Here is a 21,635-nt window from a genome sequence, read left to right as displayed (position 1 = left end):
ATAAAGTGTTATTAGGAAAATCATAAGAGAAGATACATTTATAGTACTGTTCTGTATCGAAAAAAATCCATGTGTAAATGGACTTAATGCACTTCATACCTGTGTTGTTCAAGGGTCAATTGTATAGGCCACATTTTACTGGGAAGAGAGATTAGAACTTTGTTTTCTTGATTAAATGCTACTTAAATTCTGTATAGTATGAAGTATATATTCATGTGTGTTAATACTGGACAAAATTTTTTCCCTTAATATCTTTAATTTGCAATTATAAACAAAGGTAAATTTCATAATTTAATTCTAGTAAAAATAGTAAATGAATATCTTCCTCTATTTTGGTACAGGGTAGTACTTACCAATTGTTGAAAAGCAGTTTTAGAAATAATATAATTGTCATTTTAGTCATTGCTTTGTAAATCGTGTGTGTGTGTGTATGCCTGCAGATATATATACACACACATTCACTGCTAAGAGATTCTCTCTCTCTTTTTTTTTAAAGATTTTACTTATTTGCACGTGCACGAGAGAGGCAGGGAGAGGGACAAGCAGACTCTGCGCTTAGCGTTGGAACCCAGTGCAGAGCTCGATCCCATGACCCCAAGATCATAACCTGATCCAAAATCAAGAGTCGGCTCCTTAACCGACTGAACCACCCAGGTGCCCCCACTGCTAAGAGATTCTTTAAGACAACTCAGATAATTAGGAATGATAAAAGGGTCTGAATTAGATTGTATTATGTCTTTACAGAATGATTTTTCTAATTAAAATAGGATCTTGTACTATGCAGGTGAAAATGCATGTAATTGGAAAGAAACTACAGATACTTCTCTTTAACCTTTGTTCTTCATTCAGGTAATAAGAATTTATAAAACAGAGTTTTATGCTAGGAAATGAACAGAGTAGCAGTTATATTCTGCATTTTTCTTCCTCTCATCATTTGTGGCAGTGAGTGCAGGACAAACAGATGGAGATACCAAATATTTAAGTAGAAAGGGCATTGTTCCTCTGTATCTGTGAGTACACATGCACTCTTGCATACATGTTCTTAAATCCACATAAAATTATAAGATTGTCCAGAGAAAAAGATATTACAATATATGGACATAAATTAGCATATGCTGAAAACATTAAACTGCTGATAAGCTATTTAATTTTTTTTTTTTTTAAGTACACTTTATTTTTAAGAGCAGTTTTAGGATCACAGCAAAATTGAGCAAAAGACACAGGAACAGGAACTTCCTAGCCCTTTTGTCCCCACGTACATACAGCCTCCCCAGGATCAGTATCTTGCATCAGAATAGTACATCTGTTCAGTCAGGGTACCTACACTGACACATCATTATCCTCCAAAGTCCATAGTTTACATTAGGGTTCACTCTTGGTGTTGTATATTCCATGGGTTTTGATAAATGTATAATGACATGTCCATTTTTATAATATCATATAGAAAACTTTCACTGACCTAAAATTCCTCTGTACTCTGTCTTTTCATCCTTCCTGCCCCCTAACTTCTGGCAAATACTGATCTTTTTTACTGTTTTCATAGTCCTGCCTTTTTCAGAACACTGTGTAGTTGAAATCATATAATATGTAACAGTTTCAGATTGACTTCTTTCAGTTAGTACCATGCATTTAATATTCCTCCATATCTTTTTCATGGCTTGATAGCTAATTTCTTTTTAGGGCTGAATAATATTTCATTGTCTGCATATACCACAGTTTGTTTATTCACCTTCTGTAAGACAGTTTGGTTGCTTCCATGTTTTGACAGTTATGAATGAAGCTGCTAAAAATACCTATATGCAGGTTTTTGTATGGAGATGTTTTCATCTCCTTTGGATAAATACCTTAGGAGCATGGACTGCTGGAACATGTTTTAAGAGTATGTTTAGTTTTGTAAGAAACTGCCAAATTGTCTTCCAAAGTTGTTGTATCATTTTACATTCTTGTTGCTTCACATCCTCACCAACATTTGGTTATGTCAGTGTTCTGGATTTTTGCCATTCTAGTTGGTGTGTAGCAGTATCTCACTGTTTTGTTTTGTTTTAATTTGCAGTTCCCTAGTGACATAAGATGTTTGAGTATTTTTTTGTATGTTTATTGCCACGTGTGTATCTTCTTCATTGAGGTATTGGTTCAGAAATTATGCCCATATTTTAATAGGTTGGTTGTTTTCTTATTGTTGGGGTTTAAGAATTCTTTGTATATTTTGAATGACACTTCAGAAGTTAGAAAGACAAAAATATTTTTGCAAATATTATTTCCCAGTTCTTGAGTTGTCTTCTCATTCTCATGATAGTGTCTTTTGCAGAGGAGAATTTTAAAATTCTGTTGAAGTCCAGTTCGTCAAAAAATTTTTTCATAGCTTTGCCTTTGGTGTTGTATCTAAAAAGTCCTCATCATACCCAAGGTCATCTAGATTTTCTCCTATGTTATTTTCTAAGGGTTTTATACTTTTGAGTTTACATTTAGGTCTTTTAACCATTTTGAGTTAACTTTGTGATGAATATAAGATCTGTGTTTAAGGGTTTTTGTTTTTTTGCATGTTGATGTCTCGTTCCATATGTTGAAAAGACTGTCTTTTATCCATAATATTATCTTTGCTCCTTTGTCAAAGGTCGATTGACTATTTGTGAGGGTCTATTTCCAGTCTCTCTATTCTGTCCTATTGATCTGTTTTGTTTTTTGGTACAGTCTTGATTACTATAGTTTTATAGTAAGTTGGGTAGTGTCATTCTTCCAACTTTGTTCTTCTCTCTTAACACTGTGTTGATTATTCTGGGTCTTTTTGCCTTCCCTATAAACTTTAACATCAGTTTGTGATATACACAAAATAATTTGCTGGGATTATTATTATTATTATTAATCCCATTTGATTGGGATTGTGTTGCATCTATAGATCAATTTGGGAAGGATTGATGTCTTGACAATATTGAGTCTTCTTATCTGGGAATGTGAAATAGGTATCCGTTTATTTAGTTCTTGGATTTTGTTCATCAGAGTTTTACAATTTTCCTTATATAGGTCTTGTGCATATTTTGTTGGATTTATACCTGTTTTCTCTTTTTTTAGTGCCAAGGTAAATGTCACTGTGTTAATTTCAAATTCCAGTGATTCATTGTTTGCTTATATAAAAGGTATTTTATATATTAACCTTATATCCTGCATCCCTACTGTAATTGCTTATTAGTTCCAGGAGGATGGGGTTTTTTTGGGGGGCTGGGGCCCTCTTCTTTCAGATTTTCTGCATAGACAGTTGTGTAATCTGTGTACAAGGAAAGCTTGATTTCTTCTTTCCCAGTCTGTATGCCTTTTATTTCCTTTTCTTGTCTTAATGCGTTTGCTTGGACTTGAGGATAGTGCTGAAAAGGAATGGTAAGAGGGAGTTGTTCTTGTTTTGTTCCTGTTCTTAGTGGGAAAGTTTCTAGTTTCTCACAGTTATGTAGGTTGTTAGCTGTAGGATTTTTATAGATGTTCTTTATCAAGTTGAAGAAGCTCTCCTCTATTTTACTTGCTGAGAGTTTTTATTAAAATCACAGATGTGTGTTGGATTTTGTGAAAATGCTTTCTTTTCATTTATTGATACCACCATGTGATTTTTCTTCTTTGCCTCTTGATGTGTGATAGGTTACATTGTTTGATTTTCATATGTTAGCAATTGTGCATACCTGGGGTAAATCCCGTTTAGTTGTGGTGTACAGTTCTTTTAATACATTTAAAATTCTTGATTGGCTGATATTTTGCTGAGGATTTTTACATCTTTGTGAGAGATACTGCTCTGCAGTTTTCTTGTAATGTCTTTGTTTGGTTTTGGTATTAGGATAATGTTCTCATAGAATGAATTAGGAAGTATTTCCTCTACTTACATCTTCTGGTAGATATTGTACAGAATTTGTGTAACTTCTTCCCTAAATGTTTGCTAGAATTCATTAGTGAACCCATCTGGGTCTGGTGTTTTTTTGTCTTGGAAGGCTATTATTAATTCGGTTTCTTAAATAATATAGGACTATTCAGATTTTTTGGAGGTAGTGTCTTCCAGGGAATTCGTCTGTTTCATCTAAGTTAATAAAATTTGTGGGAATAGTTCACAGCATACCTTTTTTTTAATGTCATGGGATTCTGTAATGGTATTTCTTCTTTGATTTCTCATTTTAGTAATTTGTGTCTTGTCTCCTTTTTTTTCTTAATTAGCCTGCCTAGAGGTTAATGATTTTTTTTTTAATCTTTTTGAAAAAACTTTTGGTTTCAGTTATTTTCATTGTTGATTTACTGTTTTCAACTTCTTTGATTTCTGCCCTAATTGTTATTTTTCTTCTGCTTGCTTTTGCTCTTGTTCTAGTTTCCTAAGACGAAAGCTTATTCAATGATTGATTTTAGATTTTTTCTTTTCTATTGTATGCATTCAGTGCTATAATTTTTTCTCTAAGCACTGCTTTTGCTGCACCTGTAAATTTTATTAAGTTGTATTTTAATATTCATTTAGCTCAAAATATTTTAAAATTTCTAGTGAAATTTCTTTGACTTGTGTTGTTTGATCTCCAAGTGTTTTGGGATTATTCAGCTTTCTTTCTGGTGATGATTTCTAATTTCATTGTAGTGTGAAGCATACACTGTATGATTTTTATTCTTTCAAATTTGTTAATGGCTCATAATATGGTCTGTCTGATCAGTGCTCTAAGTGAAGTTGAGAAGAATGTGAATTCTGCTGTTAATAGATGAAGTAGTCTATAGATAGTGTCAATTATACCCAGTTGATTGGTGAAGTTATTGAGTTTACCTATGTCCTTAACTGATCTTCTGCCTGATACTTCCTAGTTTTGCCATTTAAAAAAAAATCTCTTAGAATTTTTACAAAATGAGGGAAACAGCTCTCTTGCACTTTATTTTGAGAGAGAGAACTGATTGGAGAAATGGAAGAAGAAGTAATCAGGTCAGTGTAGAGAACAAAATTCCTCATCATGGGAAATGTATTTGATATTAGAAAAACTTCCAGAGAGAGGTGGGGGTGGGGGAAAGAGGAAGGGATGTTCTTTTATGTAGAGTATCTTCAAAACCAGGCTAACTCTGAAAAAATGGGGAATTTTCATTCTTGAAAATAAAAATTAACACAATGCCTAGTGTGTAGGCAGTATTCAGTAGATACTTATTTAATTAATGTTGGCATTCTGAATATTAAGAAAAAAAGGAAATCTAAGTGGTTACAGAGCAATACCAGTTTAAGGAAGATGACCTATAAAAACAGAATAGATTCATATGTGGCCAAGGAGGATTTATAAAATTGAGAGAACATAGGAATAATGTTAGGATGGCTTCTGAAAAATACTAAGGATAAATAAGGCTTTTAAAGCTATGATTAGAACAAAATAATTAGATTGAGTTGGCATAATGTTAAGGGAAAGACTGGAACTCATCATTTATTTATATCTTCTCCACTGAGGGAAATATTTCTAAAGCTATACAGAGTACACAGGCAAAATGTACAGATTTTTAAGACAAAGTTGGATGTGCTCAGTAAAATAAGACACTCAGTGAGAAAAGTGAGTAGAGAATAAGAATGCACCAGATTATTTTTCTTAAGTAAAATATCCATGAATTGAAAATTTCAGAATCTTGCAAATGTCCCCAAATCATCATTAGACATCTTGGTATATGGTCTAAAAGCCTGGTGTGGACTTTCTTTTCAAAGCAAGGTGGTTACAGGCTAGAGCAGAAAGGGTGTACTGATGTGTTCTACCTTTAAAGGTGTATTGGTATAAAGCTGAAACTGTAATACTTTAAATAGTGTAAAGATATAGTGAGTATATTTTTATACTTAACTAATTCAACATATACTGGTAAGAGGAGTGTATATTGGCACGGTATTTTTAGGGAGAAATTTGGCAGTAAAAATTGTATGAATGTTTTATAAATGTTCATCACAAGGAATCTGTCCTACAAATATGTTTGTGTAGTTGAGGAAGGATAGATGAGAGCATTGTATACAGTAGTAAAAAATTAGAGACATGCTAAATTTTCACTAAAGAATGGTTTAAATACTTTTTTTAAAATACTTTTAAATGATCACTTTAAAGCATATATGTATTAAAAAGCAATAAATGAAACAAATGAGGTAGAATGTCCACAGTGCTTTCCTGAGTGAAAAATACAAGTTGCATGGGAATATGTAAACCATTCCATCTTTGTGTTTCTTATATAAAGTTTTGTAAGCTTGTATGTTTATAAGAATTAGGTAATATGAATCTTCTGACTTTGTTTTTTCCAGATTGTTTTGGTTCTTATAGTTCATTTTTCTTTTCCTATTTATTTGAGAATTATTTCAGTAATTTCTACAAAAAATTCTGGTTGGATTTCAAAGAAAAGTGTTAATTTGCATGCAACATTTACCCCCAGTTTTTACTATGCTGTCTCTTTTTAGTCAGTCCTCTTCTTCCCCCAACCTCTAACAACTACTGATCTGTTCTTTGTCTTTGTACTTTTCCATAATATCTCATAAATGGAATTATATAGTATGTATATAGTCTATGCACTTGAGATTCATCAATATTGTGGCATGTATCAATCAGTAGCAGCCTTCCTTTTAATTGTTTGAAAGTATTTAATTGTGTGGATGTACCAGTCATTTGCTTTAGGCCATTTTGGGGGATGTTTCCTGTTTTTGGGAATTATGAATAAAGCTGCTTATAAACATTTGAATATATGTTTTTGTATGAATGTAAGCTTTCTTTTCACTTGGACGAATACCTAGGAGAGACATTGCTCAGTCATGGTTAATGTATATATAACTTTTTAAGGAACTGCCAGCCTTTTTTCGAAAGTATATACTATTTTTCATTCCCTTTAGCCATATGTGAAATTTCCTGTTGTTCTGTCTCATCAACACTTGAAATGGTCTTTTTAATTTTAGTCATTCTAAACTCACACACAACCCCAAGATCACAACTTGAGCTGAAAGGAAGAGTTGGAGGCTTTAATCGACTCTGCCACTGAGTGCCCCTCCTTTGCTTTCTTTTTTACTCTCTTGATAGTGTCCTTGGATGCACAGAAGTTTCTGATTTTTTTTTTAACATTTATTTGAGAGAGAGACAGCACGAGTGCGCTTGCGAACGGGGGAGGGGCAGAGAGAGAGGAGAGAGAATCCCGGGTAGACTCCCCACTGAGTGCGGAACCTACTGGGGGCTTGATCCCATGACCCATGAGATCAGGACCTGGACCGAAACCAAGAGCCGGACGCTCAACTGACCGAGCCACCCAGGTGCCCCCACAAGTTTCTGATTTTGATGAAGTCCATCTTATCTATTTTTTCTTTTGCTGCCTATGCTTTTGGTGTCATATGTAAGAAATTAATGCCACATAGAGTGTCATGAAGCTTTTGCTCTATGTTTTCTGGAAAAGAGTTTAATAGTTTTAGCTCTTACATTTAGGTGTTTGATCTGTTTTGAGTTAATTTTTATATATGGTGTATGGTCATGGTACAGCTCCATTATTTTGTGTGTGAATGTCTACTCTTCCTAGTATCATTTGTTGAAAAGACTGTCCTTTCCATGTTGCATGGTCTTGGCATCCTTGTGAAGATTCATTTGACAGTATATGTGAGGGTTTATTTCTGGGATCTTTTCCATTGTTCTTTGTTTGACTTAATGCCAGAAACATAGTCTTGATTATTGTCACTTTGTGGTAAGTTTTGAAATCAGGAAGTATGAGACCTCCAACTTTGGTCTTCTTTTTCAATATTGTTTTGGCTTTTAAGAGTCTCTTGAGATTCCAAACAAATTTTGGATGGAATTTTCTATTTCTGCAGAAATGTAATTGGGATATTGATAGCAATTGCATTGAATCTGTACATTGTTTTGGATAGTGTTGACCTCTTAACAATAAGTTTTCCTATTCATGAACAGTGGATGTCTTTCCATTTATTGGTGTCTTCTTTCATTTCTTTCAGCAGTGTTTTGTAGTTTTCAGTGTACAGGTCTTTCACCCTGGTTGTGTATTTTTTACTACTATGTTTTTAAACTTTTTTTTTTTAAGATTATTTATTTAGTTGAGAGAGGATGAGAGACAGAGCAGGGGAAGGGACAGAAGGAGAGGGATAAGCAGACTCCTCGCTGAGCAGGGAGCCTGATGCGGGACTTGATCCTGGGACCCTGAGATCATGACCTGAGCTCAAGGCAGACATTTAACCAACTAAACCACCCAGGTGCCCTGGTTGTTTATTTTTAATTATTTTATTCTTTCTGATAGTATTACAAGTGGAAAATTTTCCTTTATTTCCTTTTTGATTTGTTCATTTATAGTGTACAAAAACACAACCAAACTTTTTGTATTACTTTTTGTATCCTGCACCACTGATACATGTATTAGTTCTAATAAACACAATTGATTTTTGTATGTTATTTGCACCCTGCAACTTTTCTTTACTAGTATTTTGTTGCTGTTGATTCTCTGAGATTTTCTGTATATAAACTATTATGCCATCTGTGAATGGAGATAACTTAATTCTTTTCTGTTTGGATGTAATTCGTAACTCTTTCTTGCCTAATTGTCTCTTGTCTTTTGCTAGAACATACAGTGATCATTTTCAAGGTGTGGTGAAAATGGACATTATTGTTTTCTTCCTGATTTTGGGGGGGGGAAAGCTTTTATTTTAGTCTTTCACCATTGATGAAGCTACCTATGTATTCTTCATAAGGGCCCTTTATCATATTAAGAAAGTTCCCTTTTTAGTTTTTAAAATGTTTTTATTATGAAAGAGTATTTGGCTTTTTGGTTTCCCTTGAGATTTTGCCAGATGCTTTCTGTCGTAAATTGAGATGGTCATGTAGTTCATTTTCCTTTCTTTCTATTAATGTATTAAATTGACCAATGTTTTTAAGTTGAACCACTCTTGCATTCCAGGAATAAATTCCATTTGCCCATGGCATATATTACATTCGGTATATAGTTGGATTCTGTTTGCTAGGTTTTGGTTTTTGTTTTTAGGATTTTTACATCAGTATCATCTGTTCAGATTTTCTATTTTTCTTGAGCCAGTTTTGGCAATTTGTGTGTTTCTAGGAATTTGTTCATTTAACAATGGGTTATGTAATTTATTGGCATACAGCTGTCCATTCTAATAATCGTTTTATTTCTGTAAGGTGGATAGCAATATTCCCACTTTCATTTGTGAGGTGATGGATATGTTAATTAATTTGATGGGGAGAAGTCCTTCACAATGTATACATGTATCAAATCATCACATACACTTTAAATATTGCACAACTTTGTCAATTATACCTTAGTAAAGCTGGAAATAAAATAATTGTCTTTTTTTTTTTAATTAACAGGATTGACTTTGAGGTTATTTAAAAGGTTTTGAGTTGTACAGCACTTGATTCTTTTGCTGCATTGTGGAAAGACCTCTTCAGCAATGATTACTTCAGAGCTACCAGTGTTACAGTAAGTATTACAGTTTTCTTATTTTTTTTTAAATGACATTTTTGTATATGAAATGCATAGGTTTTCTGATAGTTGAGCACAATGTCTGAAATCAAACAACTGTTAGATTGTATAATTACTATATCTGTGCATGGCCCTTGCTGTCATAATATCAATATTTTTGTGGTATTGAGTGAAGATGTTGCTCTCCTTATCAGGGGTCAGCACGCTGTGACCCATAGACCAAATCTGGCATGCTGCTTGTTTTTTTATAAATAAAGTGTTATTGGTACAGAGCCATTTTTATTCTTTTACAAATTGTTTGACTGCTTTTGTGCTACAAGTTGTTATAGAGAATGAATTGCCTACAAAGTGTAAATATTTTGTTGGGCCATTTACAGAAGTTTATAAACTCCTATCCTATATCATACTGTTTCTCCAACACATACCCTCCCACTTCCCCCACCTTCTTTTCCTGAGATTGTGATTGTTGGACCATTGTGGTTCCATTAGCATTTCTGGTAGCATCTCATTAGATTTGTTGGAGTTGTAGGACGGATCTAGAATTGGGTCTTATTTTGTATTCTTTGGGAAATACAATCAGTGTAGTAGCAGATACTTTCCCTTTTGTAGGTTTCATCTAGATGCAAATTAGGAATCTGCATACTGTGATCCTGTATGAGAAGAGTGGTTTAGATATAATGAAAGTGATCAACAGTTTATGGAATTATTTATATTTTTATTGCCCCAGTTCATTTATATACCTCTTTCCCAAGAGATTGCAGGCACCTTTTAATTAGTTTCCTGGCCTTGTGTTTTCCCTTCTGTCTGAATTTCTTGACCTGTTTGAAAAACTATCAATACCTATCCTCCTTCCCCCCCCAAATATAGAAGATAAAATGTAAGCCCTTTCTAATTAATTAACTCATGTATCTTAATACTTCTTAATTTAAAGAATTTTGGAGGTCTTCGCGTAATATTTTCTTTCTTTCTTTCTTTTAATCTTTGTCCTGCCAGCAGTCCTGCTCTTACCTGGCAAGCTCAGTAATCCTATAGGTCTTAGCTGATGTGTCATGCCTCCAGCACAACTTTTCTTTTCCCTTAAAGTTGGGGTAGGTTTCCTCCTGTGGTCCTGTAATGTTCTTTGCTTTTCTTCTAGCACCATACTTAACATAATGTTTTATAACCCTTGTTTCTGCCTAAACTGCACTTTTTTGTCTTATACTATTAGGTATTAGATTAGGCCCATTAGAAATATCTTTGATTAAATATGGAACAGAGGTTGTATTTAAATACATGTTGTATTTAAAGAGAAGTTGTATCGACACAATAGTATTTAACATCATTTTTTGGTAACTGAATTTTTTTCATTAAAATGTAAACCTGTATTATGATTATGGGTAGTAGATAGTGGTGATCTGTTAGGTGGGTAAATGAACTTTGCTTTCCTTCTGTCAGTGGGAGATTTTACTCTCGGTCATTTGAGATCTAAGGAACATTTATTGGGGGCATACATTTCTCTCAGGATTTTGACATATATTTTAGCAGCATATGTTACCTTCTTTAATCCAGCCAGCCAGCAATACCATGTCTGCATTGTAATGAAAGGAAATACATTTCTCAGTATTTGTAAACTTCAGGTTCCGTCATTTGTAAAGTGAAGACAGTATATGAGAAATTGATCTCAGTGCACCTGGGTGGCTCAGGCGGTTGAGTGTCTGACTCTTGATCTCAGTTCTTGATCTCAGGGTTGTGAGTCCTAGCCCTGTGTTGGGCTCTGTGCTGGGCGTGGAGCCTACTTCAAAAAAAGAGGGAGAAAAGAAATTGATTCTCTACAGTCTCCTCAAAAACAAAAATATTTTGACCCATCAGTTCTTAATGTTTAATTCAGTAATGATTATTATAAGTAGACACAGGAAAGGTAATTCCAGTGAGTGACCTTGTTTTTTTTTTTAAATTTTTTTGTGACCTTGTTATTTCTTTTTTTTTTTTTTTTTAAAGATTTTTATTTATTTATTGAGGGAGAGAGAGAATGATAGAGAGCATGAGAGGGAGGAGGGTCAGAGGGAGAAGCAGACTCCCTGCTGAGCAGGGAGCCCGATGCGGGACTCGATCCCGGGACTCCAGGATCGTGACCTGAGCCGAAGGCAGTCACTTAACCAACTGAGCCACCCAGGCACCCGACCTTGTTATTTCTTAGCTTACTTAGATATTATTATCACTGATGAATTTGTCACCTTAATGATGTTTACTATTAGGCACTGTAAAATATCATCAGTTATCACATATTTTTTTTTTTTTTAAGATTTTATTTATTTATTTGAGACAGAGAGAATGAGAGACAGAGAGCATGAGAGGGAGAAGGGTCAGAGGGAGAAGCAGACACCCTGCCGAGCAGAGAGCCTGATGCGGGTCTCGATCCTGGGACTCCAGGATCATGACCTGAGCCGAAGGCAGTCGCTTAACCAACTGAGCCACCCAGGCGCCCAGTTACCACATATTTTTATATTCTGCTACATAGTACAGTATCTGAAGGTATGTTAGGTTCTGGGGCGAAAGAGCATGTAGTAGAGATTCAGTCTGTATTGTCATGAAGCTTATGTAAATAGGTATTAATGAAATAATCACAAATATATAGATCTGCCATTATGGGTGCTAGGAAGGTACATTAGAGAATTTTGTGAGAATTTTACCACATGCCTTGATTTAGTCTACTTTTCTATGGAAAAGACAGTTGAGCTTAACTCTGAAGCAGAGGAAAGATTTGGAAAGAAGAAGAGATAGGGTATTAATTTCAGGTTGAAGGAATGGCATGTACAGAGACCCTGAGTTAAAAGGAATCATGGTATGTTTGAGAGACTGAAATAAAGCTGTTCTTCCTCTTTTTTCTTTTTTCAGGGTTGGGGATGGAGAGTGACATGAGATTAAGGCTTGTGAGTAGAGTGGGGCTATATCATACAGGGACCTGCCTAAATGATATTAGGAATTTTGAGTTTTTCTTTGTAGGGACAGGAAGAAGTCACTTTAGGATTTTAAGAATGGAAGAGATGCATGGGAGAGATTTAGAAAATCACTCTCAGAGTAGTATAGTGATTATTTGGGAGGGGCACCAGTAGAAGCAAGGAGACCTATTAGGAGGAGGATATTGCAGTTTGCAAGCCAGTTATGTTGACAACTTGAACTGGAGTGATTACAGTGCAAATGGAGAGAGATAGAATTTAGAGAGTTTTAGGGAATAAAAATTCATTCTTTTAAGATTTGATCTTGTTCTTCCATTTTCTTAACTTCTGTCTAGTAGTATTATAAATGTGAACATTAGCCATTGGTAGGGTTTTTGTAGTTTTTTTGCAGCAGTTGGTCAAAGTTTGAATTTTTGATCAAGCATTCTGTGTCTGTTCTAGAGAGAAATTTGTTACTATGTAATAAGAGTTACTGTATAAGGACAATTGTTTTAGCTCTTTAATAGTTTAAAGCTAGAGATAATCTAAGTGCTCACTGATAGGGAAGTAATTAAATAAATTTCATATGTATGATGAAGAGTACTATTCCAGAATTCTTTGTACTTGTATGGAAGATTCCTATTAATTAAAAATTTTAAAACTGAAATATAGTTAGAAGAAGAAAGTAAAACAAATAAGCAAATAAATCATATTTTGATATATATTTTTATGTGTAAAAATATAAATAATTATGGCAGGGTAGTGGTCAAACTGTTATTCTTCAGATTGGGATTCAGAGTTAGGGAGGGTGTGATAATATGAAACTCTTCCTTGTATTCTTATATCCTCTCTATTGCTTGAAGTAAAAAAGATTATATATGTATTCTTGTATATTCTAATAAACACACATACACACATGTACTAATTGTAATGTATTAGTAATTTGTTGGTAATAGCCATCACCTTTTAAACTGGCTGCAGTTGGCAGAATTAGAAAATAAATTGTACCTTTCTCTTTTATCAGTAAAGTGTAGTGCTCAAGGATAAATTATTTTCATGAATGGGTTACATATTATATGCTAAAACAAACATGTTCCTATAGTTGCTTTCTGACTTAAAGCATCAAAAGCACTAGTAGATTCTGTCCACACAAGAGAAAAAGAAAACATAATATTTGCAGTCTAGTATCCTGACATGGAGATAGAGATTTCAGGTTTACCTTGAAATCTAAGTGGACTGTGCCACTTACTAGGTATGTGACTATGGACAAGATTGTCATATTTTCAGATCTTTCATTTGTTTGTATTGATATAATATCTTTTCTTATGAGGTTTTTGTGCATGTTTATTGTAGATAATGTATATAAATAGCACACAGTATATGTAAACATAATCTGTTTGGTCTAAATTGAGGAAAAATGCAGTATGATTTATTATTCTTTAGTGGAGATGAATAAGATGAACTAGATCAGGAATTGACTACTACTAGTGGCTCAGATTCCTGCTTTTCTGAATATTATTGGACTGCAGACATGTCCATTCACTTACATATTATATATGGCTGCATTCAGGCTATGATGGTAGAGTTGAATAGTAGACAGACTTGAAGACCCCCAAGCCTAATATATTTACTGTAGCCCTGGACTAGATCAATATTATTTATAATTTTAATTTGATTTTTTAAAAAGTTTTATAAAAACTTTCATTCCAGTATAATGAATATACATTGTTATAGTAGTTTCAGGGTAAAATATAGTGATTCAATGCTTTGTGAATCCCTTGACTGATTTTTATAGACATACTTATTTTTACTGCTTCCTACTTTTATTACTCTTGCTTTATGGTATTTCCTTTCCAGTCAGAAAGTCCCCTTTAACATTTCTTGTAAGGCTGGTGTAGTTGTCATGAACTACTTTAACTTTTGTGTGTCTAGGAAACTCTTTATTTCTCCTTGTATTCTGAATGATAGCCTTGCTGGATCGAGTATTCTTGATTACAGGTCTTTTCCCTTCAGCACTTCCTTTCAATGGCACAGTATATTGTGCCACTCTCTTTTGGTCTGCAAAGTTTCTGATGAAAAATCAGCCGATTGCCTGATAGGGTTTTCCTTGTATGTAATTGTTTCCTTTTCTCTTGCTGCTTTTAAAATGCTCTCTTTATCACTACTTTTTACCAGTTTAATTACTGTGTGTCTTGGTGGGCACCTCCTTGGGTTGATTTTTTGGGGAGCCCTCTGTACCTCCTGGATGTGGATTTTTGTTTCCTTCCCCATGTTCAGGAATCTTTCGCTATTACTTTTTCAGATAAATTTTATTCCCCCTTTTCTCTCCTTTCTTTTTCTGGGATCCCTATAATGCAAATGTTATGCTTATTGGTATCACTGAGTTCCTTATGTCTTTTTTTTTTTTTAGAGATTTTATTTATTTATTTGTCAGAGAGTGAGAGTGCACAAGCAGGGGGAGTGGCAGGCAGAGGGAGAAGCAGGGTCCCTGCTGAGCAAGGAGCCTGATGCTGGACTCTATCCCAGGACCTCAGGATCATGACCTGAGCCGAAGGCAGATGCTTAACCAACTGAGCCATCCAGGCATCCTGCTTGAGTCTGTTTCCATTTATTATTATTATTTTCTCTCTCCTGTTCAGCTTCATTGCTTTTCATTAGTCTGTCCTCCAGTTTGCTGATACATTTGCTTCCTCTAGTCTACTGTTTATTCCCTCTAGTGTATTTTTAATTTCAATTATTGAGTTCCTCATCTCTGATTGGTTCTTTTTTATATTTTCTATCTCTTTGTTAAGGCTCTCTTTGAGGTCCTCTACTCCTTTTTCAAATCCAGTGAGTATCTTTATGACTGTTACTTTAAATCTTCTCTTCAGGCATATTACCTCCATTTCATTTTAGGTCTCTAGCTGTGATTTTGTCCTGTTCTTTTATTTGGGACATATTCCTCTGTCTCCTCATTTTTTTCTAACTCTCTGTGTCTTATGTTTTGTCTCTGTGTTTTAGGAAAGTCAGCTACATCTCCTCCTATTGAGTTCCCTACAGTGCAGTGTCCCCTGTTCACCCAAACCTTTGGTTTCAGGGGTGTCTCCTGTGAGTGTTTTATGCAGCTTGCTTTTGTGGCTGAGCTGCATTTGCCTTCAGTCTGGTCCTCTGTAATGGCTCTTTCTGCCTGTTGTGGGCAGGGTTTGGTTCTTTGTTATTAGTGTGCCTGTCTGGGTGGTCTTGGGATTTAGTTAGGTCAGGACAGGCATTTGCCAGAGCTGCAGTAGCACCAAACTGCAGGGTACTCTCCCTGTGTTGACCCATGAGAAGCTTTCATTGGTGGGGAGTGCCTGCGTCAGACCAGCTGTCTGCCTCCAGCCCATTGCCTGGACTGCAGTCAAACTGGTATGTTGATTTTCTTCCCCTTTACCCAGGGCAGGAGTCATGTTAGTCCCTGTTGGGACTGCTTGCACATTTCCCTACCTGTGGCACAGCTTTGGATAGACTCCTGTAGAGGCAGGGCTGGAGGGGGTGGGTCCACAGGAAAGCATGAGAGTGAGAGAGCTGTTTTAGCAAGCTAGATGGAGAGTGTGTTTGTACTGGGTCTGTATGTGTCCATGTATGTAGGCTGAGTGATGGGGAGGGAAATGGCACCTGCCAGCTCTTTTGTTCTTGGAGAAGTTTCCCAAAGATCCCTACCCCTCCAGCATATGTTCTGAGGTTAGTAAACAAATCTCCCTTCCGTAACCCAAGTCGTTTTTCAGACTGCTGCTTCTGTTCTGTATCTCCTTGGGGCTGTTTGTTATGCTATTTCATGCCTTTTTTTTTTTTTTTTTTTTTTAAAAAGGACAGGGATTCTATTTTGTATTGCCCTCTAGCTCTCCCAGAGGCAGCCTGCTGATTTTTTTTAAAGTTCCTGGTGTTAAGCCCCAGTGATTGTAAGAACTTGCAAAGTTAAGCCCCTCTGGTTTTTAAAGCCAAATGTTATGGTGATTAGTCTTCCTAGTGGGGGTCCTCCATGCATGGGGTGCCTGGGGTGCCTGGTGTGGTGTCTGTTCTACTCTCCTGTCTGTGCCTTTGGCTTTTCCTGCCCTCTCAAGGACAGTCCTGTGGGTCTGTTTGGCTCCCAACAAGTCTTTGTCCTTCCTCCCCTCTTTGATGTGGCCTCTTCTCTACATTTACCTGTGGGGAGTCTGTTGGTGACAGTCTTTTGGTTGTTTTCCGGGTTATATAATCTTGATGTTGGTGTTATCTAGTGTATCTGTGGGTTGATGTGAGCCTAGGATCCTCCTACTGTGCCATCTTCCTCGGAAATCTCAGTCTTTTTTCTGTTTACGGTTTTAAATACCAGATCACCTTTGAAGATTTGCAAGTAAGGAAATAATTGTGATGTTAAGAATGTTACTGGCAATATGTCATATAGAATGCCTTGCATGAGGGAAATAGAAATAGATAAATTGAGATTAATTCAGGGAGTGGTGATTATGGTACTCATCATGGAAAGAATTGGAGAATTATTATATGGAGGATAACTTGGGAGCACTTGTTAGCTAATGGCACAAGAGGAAGATTGATATGATTCTAGGAATATGAGTAAGACAGGATAACGGTGACCATAATAAATTTGCATAACAACTTAAAGTACACTCATGCATTAACTAAATAAATCAGTTAATTATATTGCCATGAGCAGAGAGCTAGAAATAAGTCAGTGTTGGACTTAATTTTTATATGTGGTATTTGGTGAATTTGATGTGGCATTCAAAGAAGCATGTTACATGTGACTTAAAAATCTCGAATTATAGATGATCCAGGTCTATTTTTAAAATTTTTTTAAATTTAAATTCAATTTAATTAACATAGTGTATTATTAGTTTCAGGGGTAGAGTTTGTGATTCATCAGTTGCATATAATACCCAGTGCTCATTACATCATGCACCCTCCTTAATGCCCATCACCCACTTACCCCATCCCACCACCCACTTCCCCTCCAGGAACCCCAGTTTGTTTCCTGGAGTTAAGAGTCTCTTATGGTTTGCCTTCCTCTCTGTTTTTATCTTATTTTTCCTTCCCTTCTCCTATGATCGTCTGTTTTGTTTCTTAAATTTCACATATGAGTGAAATCATATAGTATTTGTCTTTCCCTCACTGACTAATTATTTCACTTAGCATAATATACCCTCTAGTTCCATCCATGTCGTTGCAAATATAAGATTTCATTGTGTATATATATATGTACCATATCTTCTTTATCCATTCATCTGTCAGTGGACATCGGGGCTCTTTCCAAACTTTGGCTATTGTGGACATTGCTGCTGTAAACATTGGAGTGTGTGTGCCCCTTCAAATCACTAGTTTTGTATCCTTCTCGTAAATACCTAGTAGCGCAATTGCTGGGTCATAGGGTAGTTCTATTTTTAACTTTTTTGAGGAACCTCCATACTGTTTTCCAGAGTGGCTGTACCAGTTTGCATTCACATCAACAGTGTAAGAGGGTTCCCATTTCTCCGCATCCTCTCCAACATCTCTTGTTTCCTAAGTTGTTAATTTTAGCCATTCTGATTGGTGTGGGGTGGTATCTCATTGTGGTTTTGATTTGAATTTTCCTGATGGCTAATGATGACGAACATATTTTCATGTGTCTGTTAGCCATTTGTATGTCTTCTTTGGAGAAATGGGTGATCAGGTCTGTTGATAATGTATTGAAGTGAAAGAAGTTATACATCAACTGGATGAGATCTCCCAGAGACTGGTAAAAAGGGAACAGTAGCTGACACTAAAGAATTGAGCTTTATGCAATTGACACAAAGAGGAAATGATAGTGAGAGCATTCATTGAAGCAGATGGAGAAATAATAGATTGTGTGTTGGACTCCCCTTTGCTGTATTCCCTTTGTTGTATTTGCAGTTTTATGCATATCCTTTATACTGTTAGTAACATAAAATTTAGTGAAGAAGTTGTTGTTCGTACTATCTGTATCTTTTCAGTGGTGTGCTAGAGCCAGCCTGTACTGTCCTGGAGAGCTGAATATTAAATTTCCAGGAATTTTGTGACCCAGTTAAATTAACATTGTCATTATAAAAATATAATAAAATATACTAATTTTATGTACTTAAAATTAAATCATATTAAAAATAAAAGTAACAAATCCTCAAAACTCACCACTTTCTAATTATTTTACGTGTTATTGTTTTCTACATTTTTGAATTTTTTATTTACACCTATTCTATTTATATGGTAGAAATACTTTTTAGTGGTGTACTACTACTGTTGATTACTTCTCAAGTCTGTTGATATCACTTTGGCAGTTTGAAATTGTGGTACGAATATTTACATTATGAAAAGCAGTAAACACTACAGATCAGGGCTCAATTTATTGTTTTGTCATTTGTCTCTAGACCTAAAGTGATGAAGTTATTGTTAATAATGCAGATTAAATTTAAAGGTATATCAGGTTTATAGCTATTATAATATAATATATAATATACTTCCTCTGATAGTGAGGAATGTCCTTCTAGTATTTGAGAACTGTTACTGATTTAGTAAGAAGTTGCCCACACCACTGGCCAATGAGTGAAGTTCTAACAAATGTCTTTGTCATTTCACTTGTATCCTATTCATTAAGTGAACAAAATTATCAGTGATCTTTCATTTCAAAACTGTGTTTGTTCATCACTTGCAACCAAAGGTTAGGTAGGGACACAAGAATGGCAAAATTATCATTTTATGTGAACTGATTAGTTGTATGGAATTTACAATAAGAATATCGTGTATTTTTTTTATTGTCAGTAAATTGTTATATATCTGTTATAACATTTTTAATCATATTTTTTTTGAAGAGCCAGTTTTTAAACTTTTACTAGCACACTGTTGACTTTCATGATTTTTAAAAAATGAATAAAATTCCTAAGACTTAAATTTTTGTGTTGATGAATTCATCTTTTACAACTGAATTTTCATTTATATTTTGTATAGCAGCTGCCATTTCCACAATCATTTCCTTCTCTTTGTTTATCTATCATTTGGGGATTCATGTCACTTAATGTTATGTGATACAGTCAGGAAGGATAATTCAGTTTCCTAAAGATTTTTTCTGGAAGTGGAAGAAAAAACACTTCTTATCAGCCATATTCCAGGAGGTAAGGAAAGTAGTGGAACAGAACTGCATTGTATATATGAATTAATTTGTTCGCTAAAATAATATATCACATTTTCTAGGGACTCAACTAATGAAACTACTGCCCATTCTGATGCTGGCAGCGAACTTGAAGAGACAGAGATCAAAGGAAAAAGAAAAAGGGGTCGTCCTGGTCGGCCTCCAGTATGTATTATACTTGTCTTTGTTCTTGTGATGGTTACTGAGTAAAGGGGCTTGATATAAGCTGTTTGTTAATTCTAGTTCTGTTAGTACTTTTTAAAAATTTTGGGTGGCATATTAGAGATTCTTGGAAGCTTTGCTTCATGAATTGGATTGACAGTGATCAGAAAAGGAATTTGATTTTAGTATCTTTTCTGCTCTCCATGCTTCACTTGTAAATAAATTATGATCCATATAAAGACACGGAGAAGATGATTAATATGAAATCAGATGTAGTTAGTTATGACTTCCCTGCGTTTTAGATGCAACTCTGATTTCTTGTGAACTCTTAAGTGTGCATTTTGGTAGTGTTTAGTTTGGGATTTTGGCCCAGTGTCAGTATATTCTCATTGATACATGACTGAGAAGTTTAGAAGAACTCTGGGTATCCATACTTTGAGAGGATATCTTTATATATTTTTGAGTACACCAGTCATCATTCAGTTTAAGGTAGCATAAGCTCTCAGAGACAGTATCACTCACCATGTCAAGGGGTAAGGTTTGTACTATTCTGCACTCATTTTTATGATATGATTTGGTATTAGCAATTTTTTTTCTATTTTATGAAAGTTCTTATTATGGAAAATTTCAGTCTCCTTTTGTGAGAAGCATAATACTATAATGAACTTTCCATATAACCATTGCCCAGCTACAGCAGCTATCAAGTTATGGCTAATCTTTCATTTCTCCACCCCGTATTTCCTTCCCATTTTATTTTCAAGTTATGTAGACATCATTCCATCTGTAAATATTTCAGAATGCATTTCTAAAAGATACGGGCTTGCTTTTTCTTCTTAAAATTTTTATCATTGAAGTATAGTTGACATATAATGTTTTATTAGTTTCAGGTGTACAACATAGTGATTTGACCATTCTATGTATGATGCAGTGGTCACCATGATAAGTGTAATTACTACCTGTCACCATACAGTGTTAGTACAGTATTACTGACTATATTCCCTAAGCTGTATTTTTTATCCTTGTGACTAATTTAGTTTGTAACTGGAAGTTTGTACCCCTTAATCCCCTTTACTTATTTTGCTCACCCACCCCTTCAACCCCTCCCCCTGCCCCTTTGGCAACCACCACTTTGTTCCCTGTATTTATGAATCGCTTTCTGTCTTCTTTGTTTTGTTTTTTAGGTTTCATATATAAATGAAATCATATGGTATTTGTCTTTCTCCATCTAACTTATTTTACTTAGCATAATACACTGTAAATCAATCCATGTTGTATGGATGTCCATCCATTTGCTATACAGATAGAAAGATTTCAGTTTTCTTTATGGCTGAATAATATTGCAATATATATGTGTGTGTGTGTGCACATGCACACGTCGTGTGTGTGTGTGTGTATCTCCTTTATCCATTTATCTATCAATGGACAATTTAGGTTTTTTCTGTATCTTAGCTATTTTAAATAATGCTGCAATGAACATAGGGCTGCATAGATCTTTTTGAATTAGTCTTTTCATTTGCTTTGGGTAAATACCCAGTAGTGGAATTACTAGGTCATATGGCATTTCTATTTTAATTTTTTGAGGAACCTCCATACTGGTTTTCATAGTAGCTGTACCAGTTACATTCCCACTAACAGTATATGAAAGTTCCCTTCCTCCACATCCTTGCTAGCACTTGTTATTTGTTTTTTTTTGTTTTTTTTGATACTAGACATTCTAACTGGTGTGATGTGATACGTTATTGTGGTTTTGATTTGCATTTCTTTGATGATTATTAATGTTCAGCATCTTTTCGTGTGTCTGTCATCTGTATGTCTTCTTAGGAAAAATGTCTATTTAGGTCCTCTGCGCAGGACTTGATTTATCTTTATTTTACAATAAATATCATTATCATACTCAAGATAAAAATACTGTATAAATATCACCAAATAACAACTTTAAAGATTATAATCATTTCCTAAATATTATCATTTTTAAGGTATAGTTTGTTGGT

General features: G+C 34.9%; 1 protein-coding gene across 1 annotated transcript in view; it reads left to right on the top strand.

The window, feature by feature from the left end:
- The window catches only part of LOC145722709 (cohesin subunit SA-1-like), a 181,055-nt gene that overhangs the window by 98,648 nt on the left and 60,772 nt on the right, over window positions 1–21,635 (top strand). Inside the window, exons 2-3 of the mRNA XM_081826828.1 lie at window positions 9,318–9,429; window positions 19,545–19,647. Coding sequence (XP_081682954.1) covers window positions 9,401–9,429; window positions 19,545–19,647 — 132 coding nt within the window. The 5' untranslated portion in view covers window positions 9,318–9,400. The remainder of the gene's footprint in view (window positions 1–9,317; window positions 9,430–19,544; window positions 19,648–21,635) is intronic.

Source organism: Leptonychotes weddellii, chromosome 1 (genome assembly GCF_054177405.1).
Source record: "Leptonychotes weddellii isolate Sample4059 chromosome 1, ASM5417740v2, whole genome shotgun sequence".
In the NCBI taxonomy this organism is placed as follows: Eukaryota; Metazoa; Chordata; class Mammalia; order Carnivora; family Phocidae; genus Leptonychotes; species Leptonychotes weddellii.
The sequence above is the reverse complement of the archived record's forward strand: the minus strand, read 5'-3'. Positions and strand labels throughout refer to the sequence as shown.